Raw genomic sequence first — 23,233 nt, 5'->3', positions numbered from 1 at the left:
AAAAATCAGGTATCTGTAAAAGATGCAGCCTAAAAATGAACACTTACCAGAATCCATCTCCACTACAAGTTGCAATCCTCTTTGAATCTTTATGGCTCCAGGATATACAAAATATACCATTTTTACCATGCTGGAAGAAGACACAGCACCACCATATGAACGGTTACATATGGTAGAACTCAAAAGCCTATTACAAATGTTTCATATGTTAAAATACAACTTCTCCCAATGATAACCGTCACTGTATCATCACTACCATAACTTTTATACTTTAAAAGAAAGTCATACTAAGCAGAGGTTAAACAAAAAATATAGCAAAAAAAGAACATTCAGTTTTGAATTTAAAGATTAGTATGTGGTTTATAATAGTTGGCAGCAGGGGTGTCCAAACTATGGCTCGCAAGGCGTCCCAATTTCAATATGAAGTCTGAATGAATGATCTATGGCCCCACTATGGACTGGACTCTCACTATCATGTTAGATCCACTATGGACTGGACTCTCACTATTATGTTAGATCCACTATGGACTGGACTCTCACTATCATGTTGGATCCACTATGGACTGGACTCTCACTATTATGTTAGATCCACTATGGACTGGACTCCTACCATTATGTTAGATCCACTATGGACTGGACTCTCACACACAGCATAATCGGCAACTATTTTTATAATCGATTTTAATCGATTAGTTGTTGCAGCCCTAATAAATTCATAAAAGAAGCAAACTTCATGAATGTTTTTTTGTGACCAACAAGTATGTGCTCCAATCACAAAAAAATAAGAGTTGCAGAAATGATTGAAAACTCAAGACAGCCATGACATTATGTTCTTTACAAGTGTATGTAAACTTTTGACCACGACTGTATATCATACTTGCCAACCTTCAGACCTCCGATTTTGGGAGGTGGGGGGAGGGGGTGGTGGTGGGCGTGGTTGGGGGCGTGGCTAAAAGGGGGGGGGGGGTATATTTACAGCTAGAATTCACCAAGTCAAGTATTTCATATATATATATATATATATATATATATATATATATATATATATATATATATAAAATAAATACTTGAATTTCAGTGTTCATTTATTTACACATATACACACACATAACACTCATCTACTCATTGTTGAGTTAAGGGTTGAATTGTCCATCCTTGTTCTATTCTCTGTCACTATTTTTCGAACCATGCTGAACACCCTCTCTGATGATGCATTGCTGTGTGGCACACACAAAAGTGCTTTCATCAAATGCACTAGATGGCAGTATTGTCCTGTTTAAGAGTGTCACAACATTGCTGTTTACGGCAGATGAACTGCTTTACGGTATACAAAAAAGTGACTGCTGTTGTGTGTTGTTGCCGCGCTGGGAGGACGTTAATGAAACTGCCTAACAATAAACCCACATAAGAAACCAAGAACTCGCCCTCCATCATTCTACAGTTATAACGTTATTGGGCAGGTACGCTTTTTTATATTGTGGAGGACCTGAGTCCGCCTGAATTTCGGGAGATTTTCGGGAGAAAATTTGTCCCGGGAGGTTTTCGGGAGAGGCGCTGAATTTCGGGAGTCTCCCGGAAAATCCGGGAGGGTTGGCAAGTAAGCTGTATATACTTAAAGCAGGGGTGTCCAAACTTTTTCCACTGAGGGCCGCACACGGAAAAATTAAAGCATGCGGGGGCCATTTTGATATTTTTCATTTTATAACCATAACAAAATATATAGATTTTTTTTTACATTTAGGGTTCAAGGGGACCATAAAGGGTCTCAGTTATTAAAATGTAAAAAATAAGTCAAATTATTATGTTTTAAATTTATTTAACGCTTATAGTCAACTTCAGGTTGATATAAAGTAATAAAAAAAAAGGTTTTATGTCTTTTCTGTCAAAGACGACCTTGTTTTTTTATAGTAAAACTGAAATATGCAGTATTTCGTAATTAGGGCTCTAAAAGATCAATAATGCAGGACACCATTGATTTTAATTCTTTAATATTTTTGAGTAATCACAGTGAAGTTAAATAAAATCCCACTAAATATATTTGGGGACCTTTATAAAGTGATACATTTTTATTAGTTTTTGTTTTACTTTCAACACTTAAGTTACAAGACCAACGTCAGATATATCTGTCGATTTTACATTTGAACTTTTGTTTGTTTTATGCTCTTTTGTCAAAGAAAACATTGATCTATTTATATGGCAACCACACAATGTATGCAATATTTTCCACATAAAACATTTTAAAGTGAAATATTTTAAGTAATTGGAGCCTTGAATAGGTCAATAATTCAATATACCGGTAACATAGATTTTTTTTTTTTTTTTGAGAAATTGCAAAAACAGAAAAATAAAGATAGACACGAGAAAAAAACAGCTTTGTGTCAACATTGCAACTTTTTCTAGTTAGATTTCACCTCATTCCACTTTTTTTAATCCGTCCATCCATTTCCTACCGCTTGTCCCTTTTGGGGTCGCGGGGGGTGCTGGAGCCTATCTCAGCTGCATTCGGGCGGAAGGCGGGGTACACACAAGTCGACACCTCATCACAGGGCCACTTTTTTTTATGTTTTTTTATTTTATTTTTGCAATAGCATTTCCAGAATGTGTGGCGGGCCGGTAAACAATTAGCAGCGGGCCGCACTTTGGACAGCTCTGACTTATAGCCAGTGACGTGCGGTGAGGTTGATGGCTGGTGAGGCACTGACTTCATCACAGTCAGATTTACAAACATATGAACCCTAAAGAGTATCTTATTCACCATTTGATTGGCAGCAGTTAACGGGTTATGTTTAAAAGCTCATACCAGCATTCTTCCCTGCTTGGCACTCAGCATCAAGGCTTGGAATTGGGGGTTAAATCACCAAAAATTATTCCCGGGCGCGGCGCCGCTGCTGCCCACTGCTCCCCTCACCTCCCAGGGGGTGAACAAGGGGATGGGTCAAATGCAGAGGACACATTTCACCACACCTAGTGTGTGTGTGACAATCATTGCTACTTTAACTTAACTTTAACTTTACACATACAAACTGTAGCACACAAAAAAGCACATTTAATAAAAAACGTTATTATGGTCTTACCTTTACTTAGAAATGCGCCGCTGTTGTGCTGGATTAATGAACCCCCTGATGGGAGTGTTATATCAACTAAAGCCCTCACTTCAACTTTCCACGTGCAAGATTGAATCTATTTAAAAAAGTGTAACCGAGGGTTTATAAATGTGGCCTATACTGTATGAAACTACAAAATAACGAACACGGAGGCTCCAGTTTACACGAGGACCACTTTATTTACCTTCTTTCAAAAACTTCCGCTCCACTCCAACGTGTCAAAATTCCGCTCTTAGCGCCTTCAAAATAAGAGCTCAAGGCATATACTGTATAACAGCGCATAACAGGAACTTAACATCACAAAGAGGAAAGCCCATAAAAATAGGTTACAAAAGTTATTTAATAAGAAGCCAAAAAGTGCAAAAACAATAATGTTCGTGTTGGAGGAGTTGTGAATTAGGTACACCTGCAGTCTGCAGGTGTACCTAATGTTGTGGCCCTGCAGTCATTCACAACTCCTCCAACACGAACATTATTGTTTTTGCACTTTTTGGCTTCTTATGAAATAACTTTTTTAAATAGATTCAATCTTGCACGTGGAAAGTTTAAGTGTGGGCTTTAGTTGATATAACAATTCTACGGCGGGGGTGCAGGAGGCGGGATTACTGCGAGCCTCAGCCAGTGCGTCTTTTGCAGCCGTTTTATGATCGCTCAGCACAAGAAATACTTTACACACATACAGTTGTTGACAAAATACACTGTACATTATATACCTCAGCTAACTTAACTATGGAAATGTATAATATAATTCATATAGCAATACGGTCTCACTGCACAGCAGACCAGCAATTAGCCGAGTCCGTCCATGTTGAGGCACTGAGTGACGTGCCTCGACTGGCTGCTGTTCACCGCACCGTCTCTTCTCAGTATTTGAACGGCAAATGTGAAAATTCAGCGATTTTGAATAAAAATAATCTAAAACTGGTGAAGTTAAATGGAAAATAACTTTATAATATAATCACTGGATACATTTAACAATTTAATATATTTTTTTTCTTTTTACAATTTTTTTCTTTCCACTGCACGTCACTGCTTATAGCATACATTGATGGATGTTTTTGGGTGATTTTAGAGCACTTTATAAGCGGAATAGATCGAATCCCCATTATCTGCATTGTTAGCCACCTCTTGCTAGAGTTTCTTTACGAATTAGAATGCATAAAAAAGACATACAGGATGTGTTGTTGTGTCACAAAGGGGTTGTGAATGCAGTTCCCCTTTAAAAAAAAAAAGATTAAAGTAACCTCATCAAAGCGAGTGACGATCTTTCCTTTCCTGACGTCCCAAATGAAAGCTCCGTTGCGAGATGTTGCTCCTGCGATGCAGTTCAAGTCCCCTTCAAAACACACACACAAGGGTAGTCCACCATGTTGACTGTTGGATGTGTGTGTGCTGGTGTGTGTACCTGGAGCCCAAGACAGGGAGTAAACCACTCCTTCATTGCCAGGGGAGGTGTAAACAGCCGTCAGGGTATTTGTGTCCCAGATTTTGATGGTTCCGTCGAAGCTCGCTGTAGCCAGCAAGTTTGGGTCATCCGGTTTGAACTTGCAGTCAAAGATAGTCTCGACATGACCCTGGAAAAAAGGACGACAGTCGTTAATTCGTCAACATATTAGGGTCCTGTAATCACATTAGATTTGACTACTTTTAGTATAAACACAGTATAAAGAGAGTTGTATGATACCAAGTCACGTAGGAAGTCCCACTTCTTAGCTCCCATGTCATACAGTCCCACTCCTCCATCCAAGAAACAGCACACGGCGTGACCAGGAGGCAAAGAGAAGGACCGACTCTCTGAAAGGGTCGGTGGGGGTACGGCCTCACTGGTAGAGCTGGTGTGCTGACTTTTGCTGGGAGAGCAGAAACTCTGAGCTGTAAACAAGAAGGGAAAGTACAATAATATTGACATATACAAACCCCGTTTCCATATGAGTTGGGAAATTGTGTTAGATGTAAATATAAACGGAATACAATGATTTGAAAATCATTCTCAACCCATATTCAGTTGAATATGCTACAAAGACAACATATTTGATGTTCAAACTGATAAACATTTTTTTTTTTTTGGCAAATAATCATTAACTTTAGAATTTGATGCCAGCAACACGTGACAAAGAAGTTGGGAAAGGTGGCAATAAATACTGATAAAGTTGAGGAATGCTCATCAAACACTTATTTGGAACATCCCACAGGTGTGCAGGCTAATTGGGAACAGGTGGGTGCCATGATTGGGTATAAAAGTAGATTCCATGAAATGCTCAGTCATTCACAAACAAGGATGGGGCGAGGGTCACCACTTTGTCAACAAATGCGTGAGCAAATTGTTGAACAGTTTAAGAAAAAACAGCTATTGCAAGGAATTTAGGGATTTCACCATCTATGGTCCGTAATATCATCAAAGGGTTCAGAGAATCTGGAGAAATCACTGCACGTAAGCAGCTAAGCCCGTGACCTTCGAACCCTCAGGCTGTACTGCATCAACAAGCGACATCAGTGTGTAAAGGATATCGCCACATGGGCTCAGGAACACTTCAGAAACCCACTGTCAGTAACTACAGTTGGTCGCTGCATCTGTAAGTGCAAGCTAAAACTCTCCTATGCAAGACGAAAACCGTTTATCAACAACACCCAGAAAGTGTATGTAAACTTTTGACCACAACTGTATCTAAACGAACATGGAGACATTTCAGACCATCGTTTCTTAACCCTCGCAATTTGTAAACCGTACCTTTCTTGGCCAGAGGAGAGTTGAGGACGTGTAAAGCGTGGAATCCAGTCTTTTTCAGTTTAATGCTGTCCAAAGGTGTCGGGCGAGACACATTCCATATTCGCAATACTCCAACCTGGGAATCTGACAGAGAACACGTGAGTGTGTCAACGATGGAAATTCATGTTAGGAATCAACAATTAATACATCATCAACATACTTGCCAACCTTGAGACCTCCGATTTCGGGGGGTGGGGGGTGGGCGTGGTGGGGTGGGGCGGGGTAGTGGTTATGGGCGTGGCTAAGAGGGGAGGAGTATATTTACAGCTAGAATTCACCAAGTCAAGTATTTCATATATATATATATATACATATATATATATAAGAAATACTTGACTTTCAGTGAATTCTAGCTATATATATATATATATATATATATATATATATATATATATATATATATATAAAGAAATACTTGAATTTCAGTGTTCATTTATTTACACATATACACACACATAACACTCATCTACTCATTGTTGAGTTAAGGGTTGAATTGTCCATCCTTGTTCTATTCTGTCACTATTTTTCGAACCATGCTGAACACCCTTTCGCAGGTACCCAGAAAGGTTTCGAGTACCACCAAAAAAACTGAATCTCTGAAGACAGTATACAAATCTGTGTTAAAGGTGTACGAATACTGTTTGTATAATAAGCATGTTATTGTTTACAAATGAGGGTTAAGAGTTCAGTACTTAAAAAAAAAAGGAAAAAAAGAATGTGGCTTAAGTACAGTTTTTTTAATTGAGCTGCTGCATTTTTTGGTTGGGTTGTTTATTTATTTTCAGTAACTTCTACATTTCTAAAAGGGGAGGAATGTAATAGAGTGATCTATGTTTGTCTGTTGCCATCTCCTGGTGAACGTTGGCTATAGCGTACTGGGGTTACTTTTTGGTTGGCCAACGATTTATGTGGTGTTGCACACCTGACGTCAAGTGTGTGAGTCTGTTCTGAAGTCTACAGTGAAGAGACGTACTTCATCACCTCGCCTGGTTATTGCCTCCAACTCAATATATTACAACAACATTGCCGTTTACGGCAGATGAACTGCTTTACGGTAGAATAAAACATGACTGCTGTTGTTGTGTGTTGTTACCGCGCTGGGAGGACGTTAATGAAACTGCCTAACATTAAACCCACATAAGAAACCAAGAACTCGCCCTCGATCATTCTACAGTTATAACGTGTTTGGGCAGGCATGCTGTTTATATTGTGGGAAAGCAGACGTGAATACAGGCTGTCGACACGTCACTCAGGTCCGCATGAAGCTGGAGGGGGCGTGGCTTCCAGCTCCGCCTGAATTTCGGGAGATTTTCGGGAGAAAATGTCTCCCGGGAGGTTTTCGGGAGAGGCGCTGAATTTCGGGAGTCTCCTGGAAAATCCGGGAGGGTTGGCAAGTATGATCATCAAGTTCATCGAGGCAGTTTTGTGTGTGTTTACCTCCAGTAATGAACATGCCTGGGGCGGAGGGAACCCAAGCCAGACACTGGACTGACGCGGCAGCTGAGGGGAAGCAGAAGGACGTGATGCAAGCCAAGGCCTCGCTGTCCACCAGTCGAATACCGTTGTTGAGGTTGGAAACTGTGAAAGAGTCACCTTGTTTGTTGGTCATTAAACAATCATAGATATGTTACAATCTTCATTACTCGTGCTATGACGCCATTCATGCATATACACACAATGTCACTGAAAAATGAACACTTGGATGTCAAGGCAGCTATCACAAAGACAACAAGCCCTTGAGCAAGGCACATAAGTGGTTATTAGAGATGTCCGATAATGGCTTTTTTGCCGATATCCCGATATTGTCCAACTCTTAATTACCGATACCGATATATACAGTCGTGGAATGAACACATTATTATGCCTAATTTTGTTGCAAAGCCCCGCTGGATGCATTAAACAATGTAACAAGGTTTTCCAAAATAAAGCGCCGTGTGTAATGTTCTATATTTTCAATGGAACATTTAAAAATGTTGTTGTTGTTTACTTGAGACATATTGCCATCACAGCGCAGCCTAGACTTATCTCTTATGTTTGACTGCCATCTACTGGTCACACGTATCATTACACCATGTACCAAATACAATTGCTTCGAGGTGGGTAAGCTCAACCCAACGTATTCCGTACATTAGGCGCACCGGGTTATAAGGTGCACTGTCGAATGTTGAGGGAGAAAAAATGATTTTAAGTGCACCTTATAGTCGGGAAAATACGGTATTATTGACTTCCTTTTGACCAAAAAAATGTATGTACGTAAGAGAATAAGGGACAAGTTTATGTATTGTGTTGCTATTGTTACACTGTCATTCGCACTTTCCATAAATAAATATTGGTAGTTACTAGAGATGTCCGATAATGGCTTTTTTGCCGATATCCCGATATTGTCCAACTCTTAATTACTGATACTGATATCAACCGATACCGATATATACAGTCGTGGAATTAACACATTATTATGCCTCATTTTGTTGTGATGCCCCGCTGGATGCATTAAACAATGTAACAAGGTTTTCCAAAATAAATCAACTCAAGTTATGGGAAAAAAAATGCCAACATGGCACTGCCATATTTATTATTGAAGTCACAAAGTGCATTGCTTTTTTTAACATGCCTCAAAACAGCAGTTTGGAATTTGGGACATGCTCTCCCTGAGAGGGCATGAGGAGGTTGAGGTGGGCGGGGTTGAAGGGGGGGGGGGGTAGCTGGGGGTGTATATTGTAGCGTCCCGGATGAGTTAGTGCTGCAAGGGATTCTGGGTATTTGTTCTGTTGTGTTTATGTTGTGTTACGGTGTGGATGTTCTCCCGAAATGTGTTTTGTCATTCTTGTTTGGTGTGGGTTCACAGTGTGGCGCATATTTGTAACAGTGTTAAAGTTGTTTATACGGCCACCCTCAGTGTGACCTGTATGGCTGTTGACCAAGTATGCGTGCATTCACTTGTATGAGATTGGGCCGGCACGCAAAGGCAGTGCCTTTAAGGTTTATTGGCGCTCTGTACTTCTCCCTACGTCCGTGTACTCAGCGGCGTTTTAAAAAGTTATACATTTTACTTTTTGAAACCGATACCGATAATTTCCGATATTACATTTTAAAGCATTTATCAGCCGATAATATCGGCAGTCCGATATTATCGGACATCTCTAGTGATTATATTTCCATCTTCTTCCCAAAGTATTGTGTAGGTTCTGATAATCAGCATATATTTTGCATATACTGTACACTATATTGCCAAAAGTATTTGGCCACCCGTCCAAATGATCAGAATCAGGTGTCCTAATCACTTAATCACCTAATTACTACCACCACCATGCTATACGGTAGGTTGGTGTTCCTGGGATTAAAGGATTAAAGCGCTGCTGACTCGTCTCCGCTCGGGATGGTGTCCTGCTGGCCCCACTATGGACTGGACTCTTACTATTATGTTAGATCCACTATGGACAATATTATGTCAGACCCACTTGACATCCATTGCATTCGGTCTCCCCTAGAGGGGGCGGGGGGTTACCCACATATGCGGTCCTCTCCAAGGTTTCTCATAGTCATTCACATCGACGTCCCACTGGGGTGAGTTTTTCCTTGCCCTTATGTGGGCTCTGTACCGAGGATGTCGTTGTGGCTTGTGCAGCCCTTTGAGACACTTGTGATTTAGGGCTATATAAATAAACATTGATTGATTGATTGAAAGGCCTCGCCTCTTGGGCGCAGTTAGGTGTTCCAACAGGACAATGACCCCAAACACACGTCAAAAGTGGTACAGGAATGGATAAAAAAAGGCTAGAATGAAGGTAAAAATTCAGTTTATAAAAATTCAGTGTATAAAAATTCAGTCTATAAAAATTTGTTGTAAAATAATTCCGTACTAAAAAATGTGGAATTTTTGTTTTTGTTTTAATTCCCTGTTTAAAAAATAGTGTCAAAAAATGTCCTGTTTTAAAAATTCAATGTATAAAAATTCAGTCTATAAAAATGTTTAGTAAAATAATTCAGTACTAAAAAATTTTGAATTTTTTTTTTCGTTTTAATTCCCTGCTTCAAAAATAGTGTCTAAAAATGTGCTGTTTTAAAAATTCAGTGTATAAAAATTCAGTGAATAAAAATTCAGTCTATAAAAATTTGTTGTAAAATAATTCAGTACTAAAAAATTTGGATTTTTTTTTGTTTTGTTTTAATTCCCTGCTTCAAAAATAGTGTCTAACAATGTGCTGTTTTAAAAATTCAGTGTATAAAAATTCAGTGAATAAAAATTCAGTCTATAAAATTGTGTTGTAAAAGAATTCAGTACTAAAAATTTGGATTTTTTTTCTGTTTTAAATACCTGCTTCAAAAATAGTGTCTACAAATGTGCTGTTTTAAAAATTCAGTGTATAAATATTCAGTGAATAAAAATTTGGTGAATAAAAATTCAGTCTATAAAAATGTGTTGAAAAATAATTCAGTACTCAAATATTAGGATTTTTTTTGTTTTAATTCCCTGCTTCAAAAATAGTGTCTAAAAATGTGCAGTTTTAAAAATTCAGTGTAAAAAAATTCAGTCTATAAAAATTTATTGTAACATAATTCAGTACTAAAAATGTTGGAATTTTTTTTTGTTTTAATTCCCTTCTTCAAAAATAGTGTCTACAAATGTGCTGTTTTAAAAATTCAGTGTATAAAAATTTAGTGAATTAAAATTCAGTCTATAAAAATTTGTAGTAAAATAATTCAGTACTAAAAAATTTTGAATTTTTTTTTGTTTTAATTCCCTTCTTCAAAAATAGTGTCTACAAATGTGCTGTTTTAAAAATTCAGTGTATAAAAATTCTGTTAATAAAAATTCACTCTATAAAAATTTGTTGTAAAATAATTCAGTACTAAAAAATTTGGATTTTTTTGTTTTGTTTTGTTTTAATTCCCTGTTTAAAAAATAGTGTCTAAAAATGTCCTGTTTTAAAAATTCAATGTATAAAAATTCAGTCTATAAAAATGTAGTCTATAAAAATGTGTTGTAAAAGAATTCAGTACTTTTTCTGTTTTAATTACCTGCTTCAAAAATAGTGTCTAAAAATGTGCTGTTTTAAAAATTCAGTGTATAAATATTCAGTGAATAAAAATTTGGTGAATAAAAATTCAGTCTATAAAAATTTATTGTAACATAATTCAGTACTAAAAATTTTGGAATTTTTTTTTTTGTTTTAATTCCCTTCTTCACAAATAGTGTCTACAAATGTGCTGTTTTAAAAATTAAGTGTATAAAAATTTAGTGAATTAAAATTCAGTCTATAAAAATTTGTAGAAAAATAATTCAGTACTAAAAAATTTGGAATTTTTGTTTTGTTTTGATTCCCTGCTTCAAAAATAGTGTTTAAAAATGTGCTGTATTAAAAATTCAGTGTAAAAAAATTCTGTTAATAAAAATTCACTCTATAAAAATTTGTTGTAAAATAATTTCGTACTAAAAAATTTGGAATTTTTGTTTTTGTTTTAATTCCCGGTTTAAAAAATAGTGTCTAAAAATGTCCTGTTTTAAAAATTCAATGTATAAAAATTCAGTCTATAAAAAATTTGTAGTAAAATAATTTAGTACTGAAAAATTTTGAATTTTTTTTTCGTTTTAATTCCCTGCTTCAAAAATAGTGTCTAAAAATGTGCTGTTTTAAAAATTCAGTGTATAAAAATGTAGTAAATTAAAATTCAGTCTATAAAAATTTGTAGTAAAATAATTCAGTACTAAAAAATTTGGAATTTTTGTTTTTGTTTTAATTCCCTGTTTAAAAAATAGTGTCTAAAAATGTCCTGTTTTAAAAATTCAATGTATAAAAATTCAGTCTATAAAAATTTGTAGTAAAATAATTCAGTACTAAAAAATTTTGAATTTTTTTTTCGTTTTAATTCCCTGCTTCAAAAATAGTGTCTAAAAACGTGCTGTTTTAAAAATTCAGTGTATAAATATTCAGTGAATAAAAATTTGGTGAATAAAAATTCAGTCTATAAAAATGTGTTGAAAAATAATTCAGTACTCAAATATTAGGATTTTTGTTTTGTTTTAATTCCCTGCTTCAAAAATAGTGTCTAAAAATGTGCAGTTTTAAAAATTCAGTGTAAAAAAAATTCAGTCTATAAAAATTTATTGTAACATAATTCAGTACTAAAAATTTTGGAATTTTTTTTTTTCGTTTTAATTCCCTGCTTCAAAAATAGTGTCTAAAATGTGCTGTTTTAAAAATTCAGTGTATAAAAATTCAGTGAATAAAAATTCAGTCTATAAAATTGTGTTGTAAAAGAATTCAGTACTAAAAATTTGGCTTTTTTTTCTGTTTTAATTACCTGCTTCAAAAATAGTGTCTAAAAATGTGCTGTTTTAAAAATTCAGTGTATAAATATTCAGTGAATAAAAATTTGGTGAATAAAAATTCAGTCTATAAAAATGTGTTGAAAAATAATTCAGTACTAAAAAATTTGGAATTTTTGTTTTTGTTTTAATTCCCTGTTTAAAAAATAGTGTCTAAAAATGTCATGTTTTAAAAATTCAATGTATAAAAATTCAGTCTATAAAAATTTGTAGTAAAATAATTCAGTACTAAAAAATTTAGATTTTTTTTTTCGTTTTAATTCCCTGCTTCAAAAATAGTGTCTAAAAATGTGCTGTTTTAAAAATTCTGTGTATAAAAATTCAGTGAATAAAAATTCAGTCTATAAAAATTTGTAGTAAAATAATTCAGTACTAAAAAATTTTGAATTTTTTTTTCGTTTTAATTCCCTGCTTCAAAAATAGTGTCTAAAAACGTGCTGTTTTAAAAATTCAGTGAATAAAAATTCAGTCCATAAAAATTTGTTGTAAAATAATTCAGTACTAAATATTTTGTAATTCTTTTTTTTGTTTTAATTCCCTTCTTCAAAAATAGTGTCTACAAATGTGCTGTTTTAAAAATTCAGTGTATAAAAATGTACTGAATTAAAATTCAGTCTATAAAAATTTGTAGTAAAATAATTCAGTACTAAAAAATTTGGAATTTTTTTTTTGTTTTAATTCCCTGCTTCAAAAATAGTGTCTAAAAATGTGCTGTTTTAAAAATTCAGTGTATAAATATTCAGTGAATAAAAATTTGGTGAATAAAAATTCAGTCTATAAAAATGTGTTGAAAAATAATTCAGTACTCAAATATTAGGATTTTTGTTTTGTTTTAATTCCCTGCTTCAAAAATAGTGTCTAAAAATGTGCAGTTTTAAAAATTCAGTGTAAAGAAATTCAGTCTATAAACATTTATTGTAACATAATTCAGTACTAAAAATTTTGGAATTTTTTTTTTTTGTTTTAATTCCCTTCTTCAAAAATAGTGTCTACAAATGTGCTGTTTTAAAAATTAAGTGTATAAAAATTTAGTGAATTAAAATTCAGTCTATAAAAATTTGTAGAAAAATAATTCAGTACTAAAAAATTTGGAATTTTTGTTTTGTTTTGATTCCCTGCTTCAAAAATAGTGTTTAAAAATGTGCTGTTTTAAAAATTCAATGTATAAAAATTCAGTCTATAAAAATTTGTAGTAAAATAATTTAGTACTGAAAAATTTTGAATTTTTTTTTTCGTTTTAATTCCCTGCTTCAAAAATAGTGTCTAAAAATGTGCTGTTTTAAAAATTCAGTGTTTGAAAATGTAGTGAATTAAAATTCAGTCTATAAAAATTTGTAGTAAAATAATTCAGTACTAAAAAATTTGGAATTTTTGTTTTTGTTTTAATTCCCTGTTTAAAAAATAGTGTCTAAAAATGTCCTGTTTTAAAAATTCAATGTATAAAAATTCAGTCTATAAAAATTTGTAGTAAAATAATTCAGTACTAAAAAATTTGGAATTTTTGTTTTTGTTTTAATTCCCTGTTTAAAAAATAGTGTCTAAAAATGTCCTGTTTTAAAAATTCAATGTATAAAAATTCAGTCTATAAAAATTTGTAGTAAAATAATTCAGTACTAAAAAATGTTGAATTTTTTTTTCCGTTTTAATTCCCTGCTTCAAAAATAGTGTCTAAAATGTGCTGTTTTAAAAATTCAGTGTATAAAAATTCAGTGAATAAAAATTCAGTCTATAAAATTGTGTTGTAAAAGAATTCAGTACTAAAAATTTGGCTTTTTTTTCTGTTTTAATTACCTGCTTCAAAAATAGTGTCTAAAAATGTGCTGTTTTAAAAATTCAGTGTATAAATATTCAGTGAATAAAAATTTGGTGAATAAAAATTCAGTCTATAAAAATGTGTTGAAAAATAATTCAGTACTAAAAAATTTGGAATTTTTGTTTTTGTTTTAATTCCCTGTTTAAAAAATAGTGTCTAAAAATGTCATGTTTTAAAAATTCAATGTATAAAAATTCAGTCTATAAAAATTTGTAGTAAAATAATTCAGTACTAAAAAATTTTGAATTTTTTTTTCGTTTTAATTCCCTGCTTCAAAAATAGTGTCTAAAAATGTGCTGTTTTAAAAATTCGGTGTATAAAAATTCAGTGAATAAAAATTCAGTCTATAAAAATTTGTAGTAAAATAATTCAGTACTAAAAGATTTTGAATTTTATTTTCGTTTTAATTCCCTGCTTCAAAAATAGTGTCTAAAAATGTGCTGTTTTAAAAATTCAGTGTATAAATATTCAGTGAATAAAAATTTGGTGAATAAAAATTCAGTCTATAAAAATGTGTTGAAAAATAATTCAGTACTCAAATATTAGGATTTTTGTTTTGTGTTAATTCCCTGCTTCAAAAATAGTGTCTAAAAATGTGCAGTTTTAAAAATTCAGTGTAAAAAAATTCAGTCTATAAAAATTTATTGTAACATAATTCAGTACTAAAAATTTTGGAATTTTTTTTTTTTGTTTTAATTCCCTTCTTCAAAAATAGTGTCTACAAATGTGCTGTTTTAAAAATTAAGTGTATAAAAATTTAGTGAATTAAAATTCAGTCTATAAAAATTTGTAGAAAAATAATTCAGTACTAAAAAATTTGGAATTTTTGTTTTGTTTTGATTCCCTGCTTCAAAAATAGTGTTTAAAAATGTGCTGTTTTAAAAATTCAATGTATAAAAATTCAGTCTATAAAAATTTGTAGTAAAATAATTTAGTACTGAAAAATTTTGAATTTTTTTTTTCGTTTTAATTCCCTGCTTCAAAAATAGTGTCTAAAAATGTGCTGTTTTAAAAATTCAGTGTATGAAAATGTAGTGAATTAAAATTCAGTCTATAAAAATTTGTAGTAAAATAATTCAGTACTAAAAAATTTGGAATTTTTGTTTTTGTTTTAATTCCCTGTTTAAAAAATAGTGTCTAAAAATGTCCTGTTTTAAAAATTCAATGTATAAAAATTCAGTCTATAAAAATTTGTAGTAAAATAATTCAGTACTAAAAAATTTGGAATTTTTGTTTTTGTTTTAATTCCCTGTTTAAAAAATAGTGTCTAAAATGTGCTGTTTTAAAAATTCAGTGTATAAAAATTCAGTGAATAAAAATTCAGTCTATAAAATTGTGTTGTAAAAGAATTCAGTACTAAAAATTTGGCTTTTTTTTCTGTTTTAATTACCTGCTTCAAAAATAGTGTCTAAAAATGTGCTGTTTTAAAAATTCAGTGTATAAATATTCAGTGAATAAAAATTTGGTGAATAAAAATTCAGTCTATAAAAATTTATTGTAACATAATTCAGTACTAAAAATTTTGGAATTTTTTTTTTTGTTTTAATTCCCTTCTTCAAAAATAGTGTCTACAAATGTGCTGTTTTAAAAATTAAGTGTATAAAAATTTAGTGAATTAAAATTCAGTCTATAAAAATTTGTAGAAAAATAATTCAGTACTAAAAAATTTGGAATTTTTGTTTTGTTTTGATTCCCTGCTTCAAAAATAGTGTTTAAAAATGTGCTGTATTAAAAATTCAGTGTAAAAAAATTCTGTTAATAAAAATTCACTCTATAAAAATTTGTTGTAAAATAATTTCGTACTAAAAAATTTGGAATTTTTGTTTTTGTTTTAATTCCCTGTTTAAAAAATAGTGTCTAAAAATGTCCTGTTTTAAAAATTCAATGTATAAAAATTCAGTCTATAAAAAATTTGTAGTAAAATAATTTAGTACTGAAAAATTTTGAATTTTTTTTTCGTTTTAATTCCCTGCTTCAAAAATAGTGTCTAAAAATGTGCTGTTTTAAAAATTCAGTGTATAAAAATGTAGTAAATTAAAATTCAGTCTATAAAAATTTGTAGTAAAATAATTCAGTACTAAAAAATTTGGAATTTTTGTTTTTGTTTTAATTCCCTGTTTAAAAAATAGTGTCTAAAAATGTCCTGTTTTAAAAATTCAATGTATAAAAATTCAGTCTATAAAAATTTGTAGTAAAATAATTCAGTACTAAAAAATGTTGAATTTTTTTTTTCGTTTTAATTCCCTGCTTCAAAAATAGTGTCTAAAATGTGCTGTTTTAAAAATTCAGTGTATAAAAATTCAGTGAATAAAAATTCAGTCTATAAAATTGTGTTGTAAAAGAATTCAGTACTAAAAATTTGGCTTTTTTTTCTGTTTTAATTACCTGCTTCAAAAATAGTGTCTAAAAATGTGCTGTTTTAAAAATTCAGTGTATAAATATTCAGTGAATAAAAATTTGGTGAATAAAAATTCAGTCTATAAAAATTTATTGTAACATAATTCAGTACTAAAAATTTTGGAATTTTTTTTTTTGTTTTAATTCCCTTCTTCACAAATAGTGTCTACAAATGTGCTGTTTTAAAAATTAAGTGTATAAAAATTTAGTGAATTAAAATTCAGTCTATAAAAATTTGTAGAAAAATAATTCAGTACTAAAAAATTTGGAATTTTTGTTTTGTTTTGATTCCCTGCTTCAAAAATAGTGTTTAAAAATGTGCTGTATTAAAAATTCAGTGTAAAAAAATTCTGTTAATAAAAATTCACTCTATAAAAATTTGTTGTAAAATAATTTCGTACTAAAAAATTTGGAATTTTTGTTTTTGTTTTAATTCCCTGTTTAAAAAATAGTGTCTAAAAATGTCCTGTTTTAAAAATTCAATGTATAAAAATTCAGTCTATAAAAAATTTGTAGTAAAATAATTTACTACTGAAAAATTTTGAATTTTTTTTTCGTTTTAATTCCCTGCTTCAAAAATAGTGTCTAAAAATGTGCTGTTTTAAAAATTCAGTGTATAAAAATGTAGTAAATTAAAATTCAGTCTATAAAAATTTGTAGTAAAATAATTCAGTACTAAAAAATTTGGAATTTTTGTTTTTGTTTTAATTCCCTGTTTAAAAAATAGTGTCTAAAAATGTCCTGTTTTAAAAATTCAATGTATAAAAATTCAGTCTATAAAAATTTGTAGTAAAATAATTCAGTACTAAAAAATTTTGAATTTTTTTTTCGTTTTAATTCCCTGCTTCAAAAATAGTGTCTAAAATGTGCTGTTTTAAAAATTCAGTGTATAAAAATTCAGTGAATAAAAATTCAGTCTATAAATTTGTGTTGTAAAAGAATTCAGTACTAAAAATTTGGCTTTTTTTTTCTGTTTTAATTACCTGCTTCAAAAATAGTGTCTAAAAATGTGCTGTTTTAAAAATTCAGTGTATAAATATTCAGTGAATAAAAATTTGGTGAATAAAAATTCAGTCTATAAAAATGTGTTGAAAAATAATTCAGTACTAAAAAAATTGGAATTTTTGTTTTTGTTTTAATTCCCTGTTTAAAAAATAGTGTCTAAAAATGTCATGTTTTAAAAATTCAATGTATAAAAATTCAGTCTATAAAAATTTGTAATAAAATAATTCAGTACTAAAAAAAATTTGAATTTTTTTTTCGTTTTAATTCCCTGCTTCAGAAATAGTGTCTAAAAATGTGCTGTTTTAAAAATTCGGTGTATAAAAATTCAGTGAATAAAAATTCAGTCTATAAAAATTTGTAGTAAAATAATTCAGTACTAAAAAATTTTGAATTTTTTTTTCGTTTTAATTCCCTGCTTCAAAAATAGTGTCTAAAAACGTGCTGTTTTAAAAATTCAGTGAATAAAAATGTACTGAATTAAAATTCAGTCTATAAAAATTTGTAGTAAAATAATTCAGTACTAAAAAATTTGGAATTTTTTTTTTTGTTTTAATTCCCTGCTCCAAAAATAGTGTCTAAAAATGTGCTGTTTTAAAAATTCAGTGTATAAATATTCAGTGAATAAAAATTTGGTGAATAAAAATTCAGTCTATAAAAATGTGTTGAAAAATAATTCAGTACTCAAATATTAGGATTTTTGTTTTGTTTTAATTCCCTGCTTCAAAAATAGTGTCAAAAAATGTGCAGTTTTAAAAATTCAGTGTAAAAAAATTCAGTCTATAAAAATTTATTGTAACATAATTCAGTACTAAAAATTTTGGAATTTTTTTTTTTCGTTTTAATTCCCTGCTTCAAAAATAGTGTCTAAAATGTGCTGTTTTAAAAATTCAGTGTATAAAAATTCAGTGAATAAAAATTCAGTCTATAAAATTGTGTTGTAAAAGAATTCAGTACTAAAAATTTGGCTTTTTTTTCTGTTTTAATTACCTGCTTCAAAAATAGTGTCTAAAAATGTGCTGTTTTAAAAATTCAGTGTATAAATATTCAGTGAATAAAAATTTGGTGAATAAAAATTCAGTCTATAAAAATTTATTGTAACATAATTCAGTACTAAAAATTTTGGAATTTTTTTTTTTGTTTTAATTCCCTTCTTCACAAATAGTGTCTACAAATGTGCTGTTTTAAAAATTAAGTGTATAAAAATTTAGTGAATTAAAATTCAGTCTATAAAAATTTGTAGAAAAATAATTCAGTACTAAAAAATTTGGAATTTTTGTTTTGTTTTGATTCCCTGCTTCAAAAATAGTGTTTAAAAATGTGCTGTATTAAAAATTCAGTGTAAAAAAATTCTGTTAATAAAAATTCACTCTATAAAAATTTGTTGTAAAATAATTTCGTACTAAAAAATTTGGAATTTTTGTTTTTGTTTTAATTCCCTGTTTAAAAAATAGTGTCTAAAAATGTCCTGTTTTAAAAATTCAATGTATAAAAATTCAGTCTATAAAAAATTTGTAGTAAAATAATTTAGTACTGAAAAATTTGGAATTTTTGTTTTTGTTTTAATTCCCTGTTTAAAAAATAGTGTCTAAAAATGTCCTGTTTTAAAAATTCAATGTATAAAAATTCAGTCTATAAAAAATTTGTAGTAAAATAATTTAGTACTGAAAAATTTTGAATTTTTTTTTCGTTTTAATTCCCTGCTTCAAAAATAGTGTCTAAAAATGTGCTGTTTTAAAAATTCAGTGTATAAAAATGTAGTAAATTAAAATTCAGTCTATAAAAATTTGTAGTAAAATAATTCAGTACTAAAAAATTTGGAATTTTTGTTTTTGTTTTAATTCCCTGTTTAAAAAATAGTGTCTAAAAATGTCCTGTTTTAAAAATTCAATGTATAAAAATTCAGTCTATAAAAATTTGTAGTAAAATAATTCAGTACTAAAAAATTTTGAATTTTTTTTTCGTTTTAATTCCCTGCTTCAAAAATAGTGTCTAAAATGTGCTGTTTTAAAAATTCAGTGTATAAAAATTCAGTGAATAAAAATTCAGTCTATAAATTTGTGTTGTAAAAGAATTCAGTACTAAAAATTTGGCTTTTTTTTTCTGTTTTAATTACCTGCTTCAAAAATAGTGTCTAAAAATGTGCTGTTTTAAAAATTCAGTGTATAAATATTCAGTGAATAAAAATTTGGTGAATAAAAATTCAGTCTATAAAAATGTGTTGAAAAATAATTCAGTACTAAAAAAATTGGAATTTTTGTTTTTGTTTTAATTCCCTGTTTAAAAAATAGTGTCTAAAAATGTCATGTTTTAAAAATTCAATGTATAAAAATTCAGTCTATAAAAATTTGTAGTAAAATAATTCAGTACTAAAAAAAATTTGAATTTTTTTTTCGTTTTAATTCCCTGCTTCAGAAATAGTGTCTAAAAATGTGCTGTTTTAAAAATTCGGTGTATAAAAATTCAGTGAATAAAAATTCAGTCTATAAAAATTTGTAGTAAAATAATTCAGTACTAAAAAATTTTGAATTTTTTTTTCGTTTTAATTCCCTGCTTCAAAAATAGTGTCTAAAAACGTGCTGTTTTAAAAATTCAGTGAATAAAAATGTACTGAATTAAAATTCAGTCTATAAAAATTTGTAGTAAAATAATTCAGTACTAAAAAATTTGGAATTTTTTTTTTGTTTTAATTCCCTGCTTCAAAAATAGTGTCTAAAAATGTGCTGTTTTAAAAATTCAGTGTATAAATATTCAGTGAATAAAAATTTGGTGAATAAAAATTCAGTCTATAAAAATGTGTTGAAAAATAATTCAGTACTCAAATATTGGGATTTTTGTTTTGTTTTAATTCCCTGCTTCAAAAATAGTGTCTAAAAATGTGCAGTTTTAAAAATTCAGTGTAAAAAAATTCAGTCTATAAAAATTTATTGTAACATAATTCAGTACTAAAAATTTTGGAATTTTTTTTTTTTCGTTTTAATTCCCTGCTTCAAAAATAGTGTCTAAAATGTGCTGTTTTAAAAATTCAGTGTATAAAAATTCAGTGAATAAAAATTCAGTCTATAAAATTGTGTTGTAAAAGAATTCAGTACTAAAAATTTGGCTTTTTTTTCTGTTTTAATTACCTGCTTCAAAAATAGTGTCTAAAAATGTGCTGTTTTAAAAATTCAGTGTATAAATATTCAGTGAATAAAAATTTGGTGAATAAAAATTCAGTCTATAAAAATGTGTTGAAAAATAATTCAGTACAAAAAAATTTGGAATTTTTTTTTCGTTTTAATTCCCTGTTTAAAAAATAGTGTCTAAAAATGTCCTGTTTTAAAAATTCAATGTATAAAAATTCAGTCTATAAAAATTTGTAGTAAAATAATTCAGTACTAAAAAATGTTGAATTTTTTTTTCGTTTTAATTCCCTGCTTCAAAAATAGTGTCTAAAATGTGCTGTTTTAAAAATTCAGTGTATAAAAATTCAGTGAATAAAAATTCAGTCTATAAAATTGTGTTGTAAAAGAATTCAGTACTAAAAATTTGGCTTTTTTTTCTGTTTTAATTACCTGCTTCAAAAATAGTGTCTAAAAATGTGCTGTTTTAAAAATTCGGTGTATAAAAATTCAGTGAATAAAAATTCAGTCTATAAAAATTTGTAGTAAAATAATTCAGTACTAAAAGATTTTGAATTTTTTTTTTCGTTTTAATTCCCTGCTTCAAAAATAGTGTCTAAAAATGTGCTGTTTTAAAAATTCAGTGAATAAAAATTCAGTCTATAAAAATTTGTTGTAAAATAATTCAGTACTAAATATTTTGTAATTCTTTTTTTTGTTTTAATTCCCTTCTTCAAAAATAGTGTCTACAAATGTGCTGTTTTAAAAATTCGGTGTATAAAAATGTACTGAATTAAAATTCAGTCTATAAAAATTTGTAGTAAAATAATTCAGTACTAAAAAATTTGGAATTTTTGTTTTGTTTTAATTCCCTGCTTCAAAAATAGTGTCTAAAAATGTGCTGTTTTAAAAATTCAGTGTATAAATATTCAGTGAATAAAAATTTGGTGAATAAAAATTCAGTCTATAAAAATGTGTTGAAAAATAATTCAGTACTCAAATATAAGGATTTTTTTTGTTTGTTTTAATTCCCTGCTTCAAAAATAGTGTCTAAAAATGTGCAGTTTTAAAAATTCAGGGGGAAAAAATTCAGTCTATAAAAATTTATTGTAACATAATTCAGTACTAAAAATTTTGGAATTTTTTTTTGTTTTAATTCCCTTCTTCAAAAATAGTGTCTACAAATGTGCTGTTTTAAAAATTAAGTGTATAAAAATTTAGTGAATTAAAATTCAGTCTATAAAAATTTGTAGAAAAATAATTCAGTACTAAAAAATTTGGAATTTTTGTTTTGTTTTGATTCCCTGCTTCAAAAATAGTGTTTAAAAATGTGCTGTATTAAAAATTCAGTGTAAAAAAATTCTGTTAATAAAAATTCACTCTATAAAAATTTGTTGTAAAATAATTCCGTACTAAAAAATTTGGAATTTTTGTTTTTGTTTTAATTCCCTGTTTAAAAAATAGTGTCTAAAATGTGCTGTTTTAAAAATTCAGTGTATAAAAATTCAGTGAATAAAAATTCAGTCTATAAAATTGTGTTGTAAAAGAATTCAGTACTAAAAATTTGGCTTTTTTTTCTGTTTTAATTACCTGCTTCAAAAATAGTGTCTAAAAATGTGCTGTTTTAAAAATTCAGTGTATAAATATTCAGTGAATAAAAATTTGGTGAATAAAAATTCAGTCTATAAAAATGTGTTGAAAAATAATTCAGTACTAAAAAATTTGGAATTTTTGTTTTTGTTTTAATTCCCTGTTTAAAAAATAGTGTCTAAAAATGTCCTGTTTTAAAAATTCAATGTATAAAAATTCAGTCTATAAAAATTTGTTGTAAAATAATTCCGTACTAAAAAATTTGGAATTTTTGTTTTTGTTTTAATTCCCTGTTTAAAAAATAGTGTCTAAAAATGTCATGTTTTAAAAATTCAATGTATAAAAATTCAGTCTATAAAAATTTGTAGTAAAATAATTCAGTACTAAAAAATGTTGAAATTTTTTTTCGTTTTAATTCCCTGCTTCAAAAATAGTGTCTAAAAATGTGCTGTTTTAAAAATTCGGTGTATAAAAATTCAGTGAATAAAAATTCAGTCTATAAAAATTTGTAGTAAAATAATTCAGTACTAAAAAATTTTGAATTTTTTTTTCGTTTTAATTCCCTGCTTCAAAAATAGTGTCTACAAATGTGCTGTTTTAAAAATTCAGTGAATAAAAATTCAGTCTATAAAAATTTGTTGTAAAATAATTCAGTACTAAATATTTTGTAATTCTTTCTTTTGTTTTAATTCCCTTCTTCAAAAATAGTGTCTACAAATGTGCTGTTTTAAAAATTCAGTGTATAAAAATGTACTGAATCAAAATTCAGTCTATAAACATTTGTAGTAAAATAATTCAGTACTAAAAAATTGGATTTTTTTTTTTGTTTTAATTCCCTGCTTCAAAAATAGTGTCTAAAAATGTGCTGTATTAAAAATTCAGTGTAAAAAAATTCTGTTAATAAAAATTCACTCTATAAAAATTTGTCGTAAAATAATTCAGTACTAAAACATTTTTTTTTTTTAATTCACTGCTTCAAAAAAGCACAAATGTATACTCCTGAGCTGTGACTCAAGAGTTGGGCTATAGGGGGCAGTATGTCTGCTACTTATACCTGCACATTTAGCTGAACTGCTTGTGGATGGCTACCAAAAGCGCCTTAATGCAGTGAAACTTGCCAAGGGACATGTA

At 29.2% G+C, this 23,233-nt stretch overlaps 1 protein-coding gene across 2 annotated transcripts in view; it reads right to left on the bottom strand.

Annotated features, from left to right (window-relative positions):
• The window catches only part of wdr17 (WD repeat domain 17), a 135,028-nt gene that overhangs the window by 88,180 nt on the left and 23,615 nt on the right, over positions 1–23,233 (bottom strand). For both annotated transcript variants that reach the window (XM_061977231.2, XM_072914941.1), the window contains exons 6-11: positions 7,309–7,449; positions 5,833–5,955; positions 4,789–4,976; positions 4,510–4,678; positions 4,349–4,440; positions 48–130 (exon numbers count right to left, since the gene is read on the bottom strand). In XM_061977231.2, the coding sequence (XP_061833215.1) occupies positions 48–130; positions 4,349–4,440; positions 4,510–4,678; positions 4,789–4,976; positions 5,833–5,955; positions 7,309–7,449 (796 nt within the window). The remainder of the gene's footprint in view (positions 1–47; positions 131–4,348; positions 4,441–4,509; positions 4,679–4,788; positions 4,977–5,832; positions 5,956–7,308; positions 7,450–23,233) is intronic.

This window comes from Nerophis lumbriciformis, linkage group LG16, assembly GCF_033978685.3.
Source record: "Nerophis lumbriciformis linkage group LG16, RoL_Nlum_v2.1, whole genome shotgun sequence".
Taxonomy (NCBI): Eukaryota; Metazoa; Chordata; class Actinopteri; order Syngnathiformes; family Syngnathidae; genus Nerophis; species Nerophis lumbriciformis.
The sequence above is the reverse complement of the archived record's forward strand: the minus strand, read 5'-3'. Positions and strand labels throughout refer to the sequence as shown.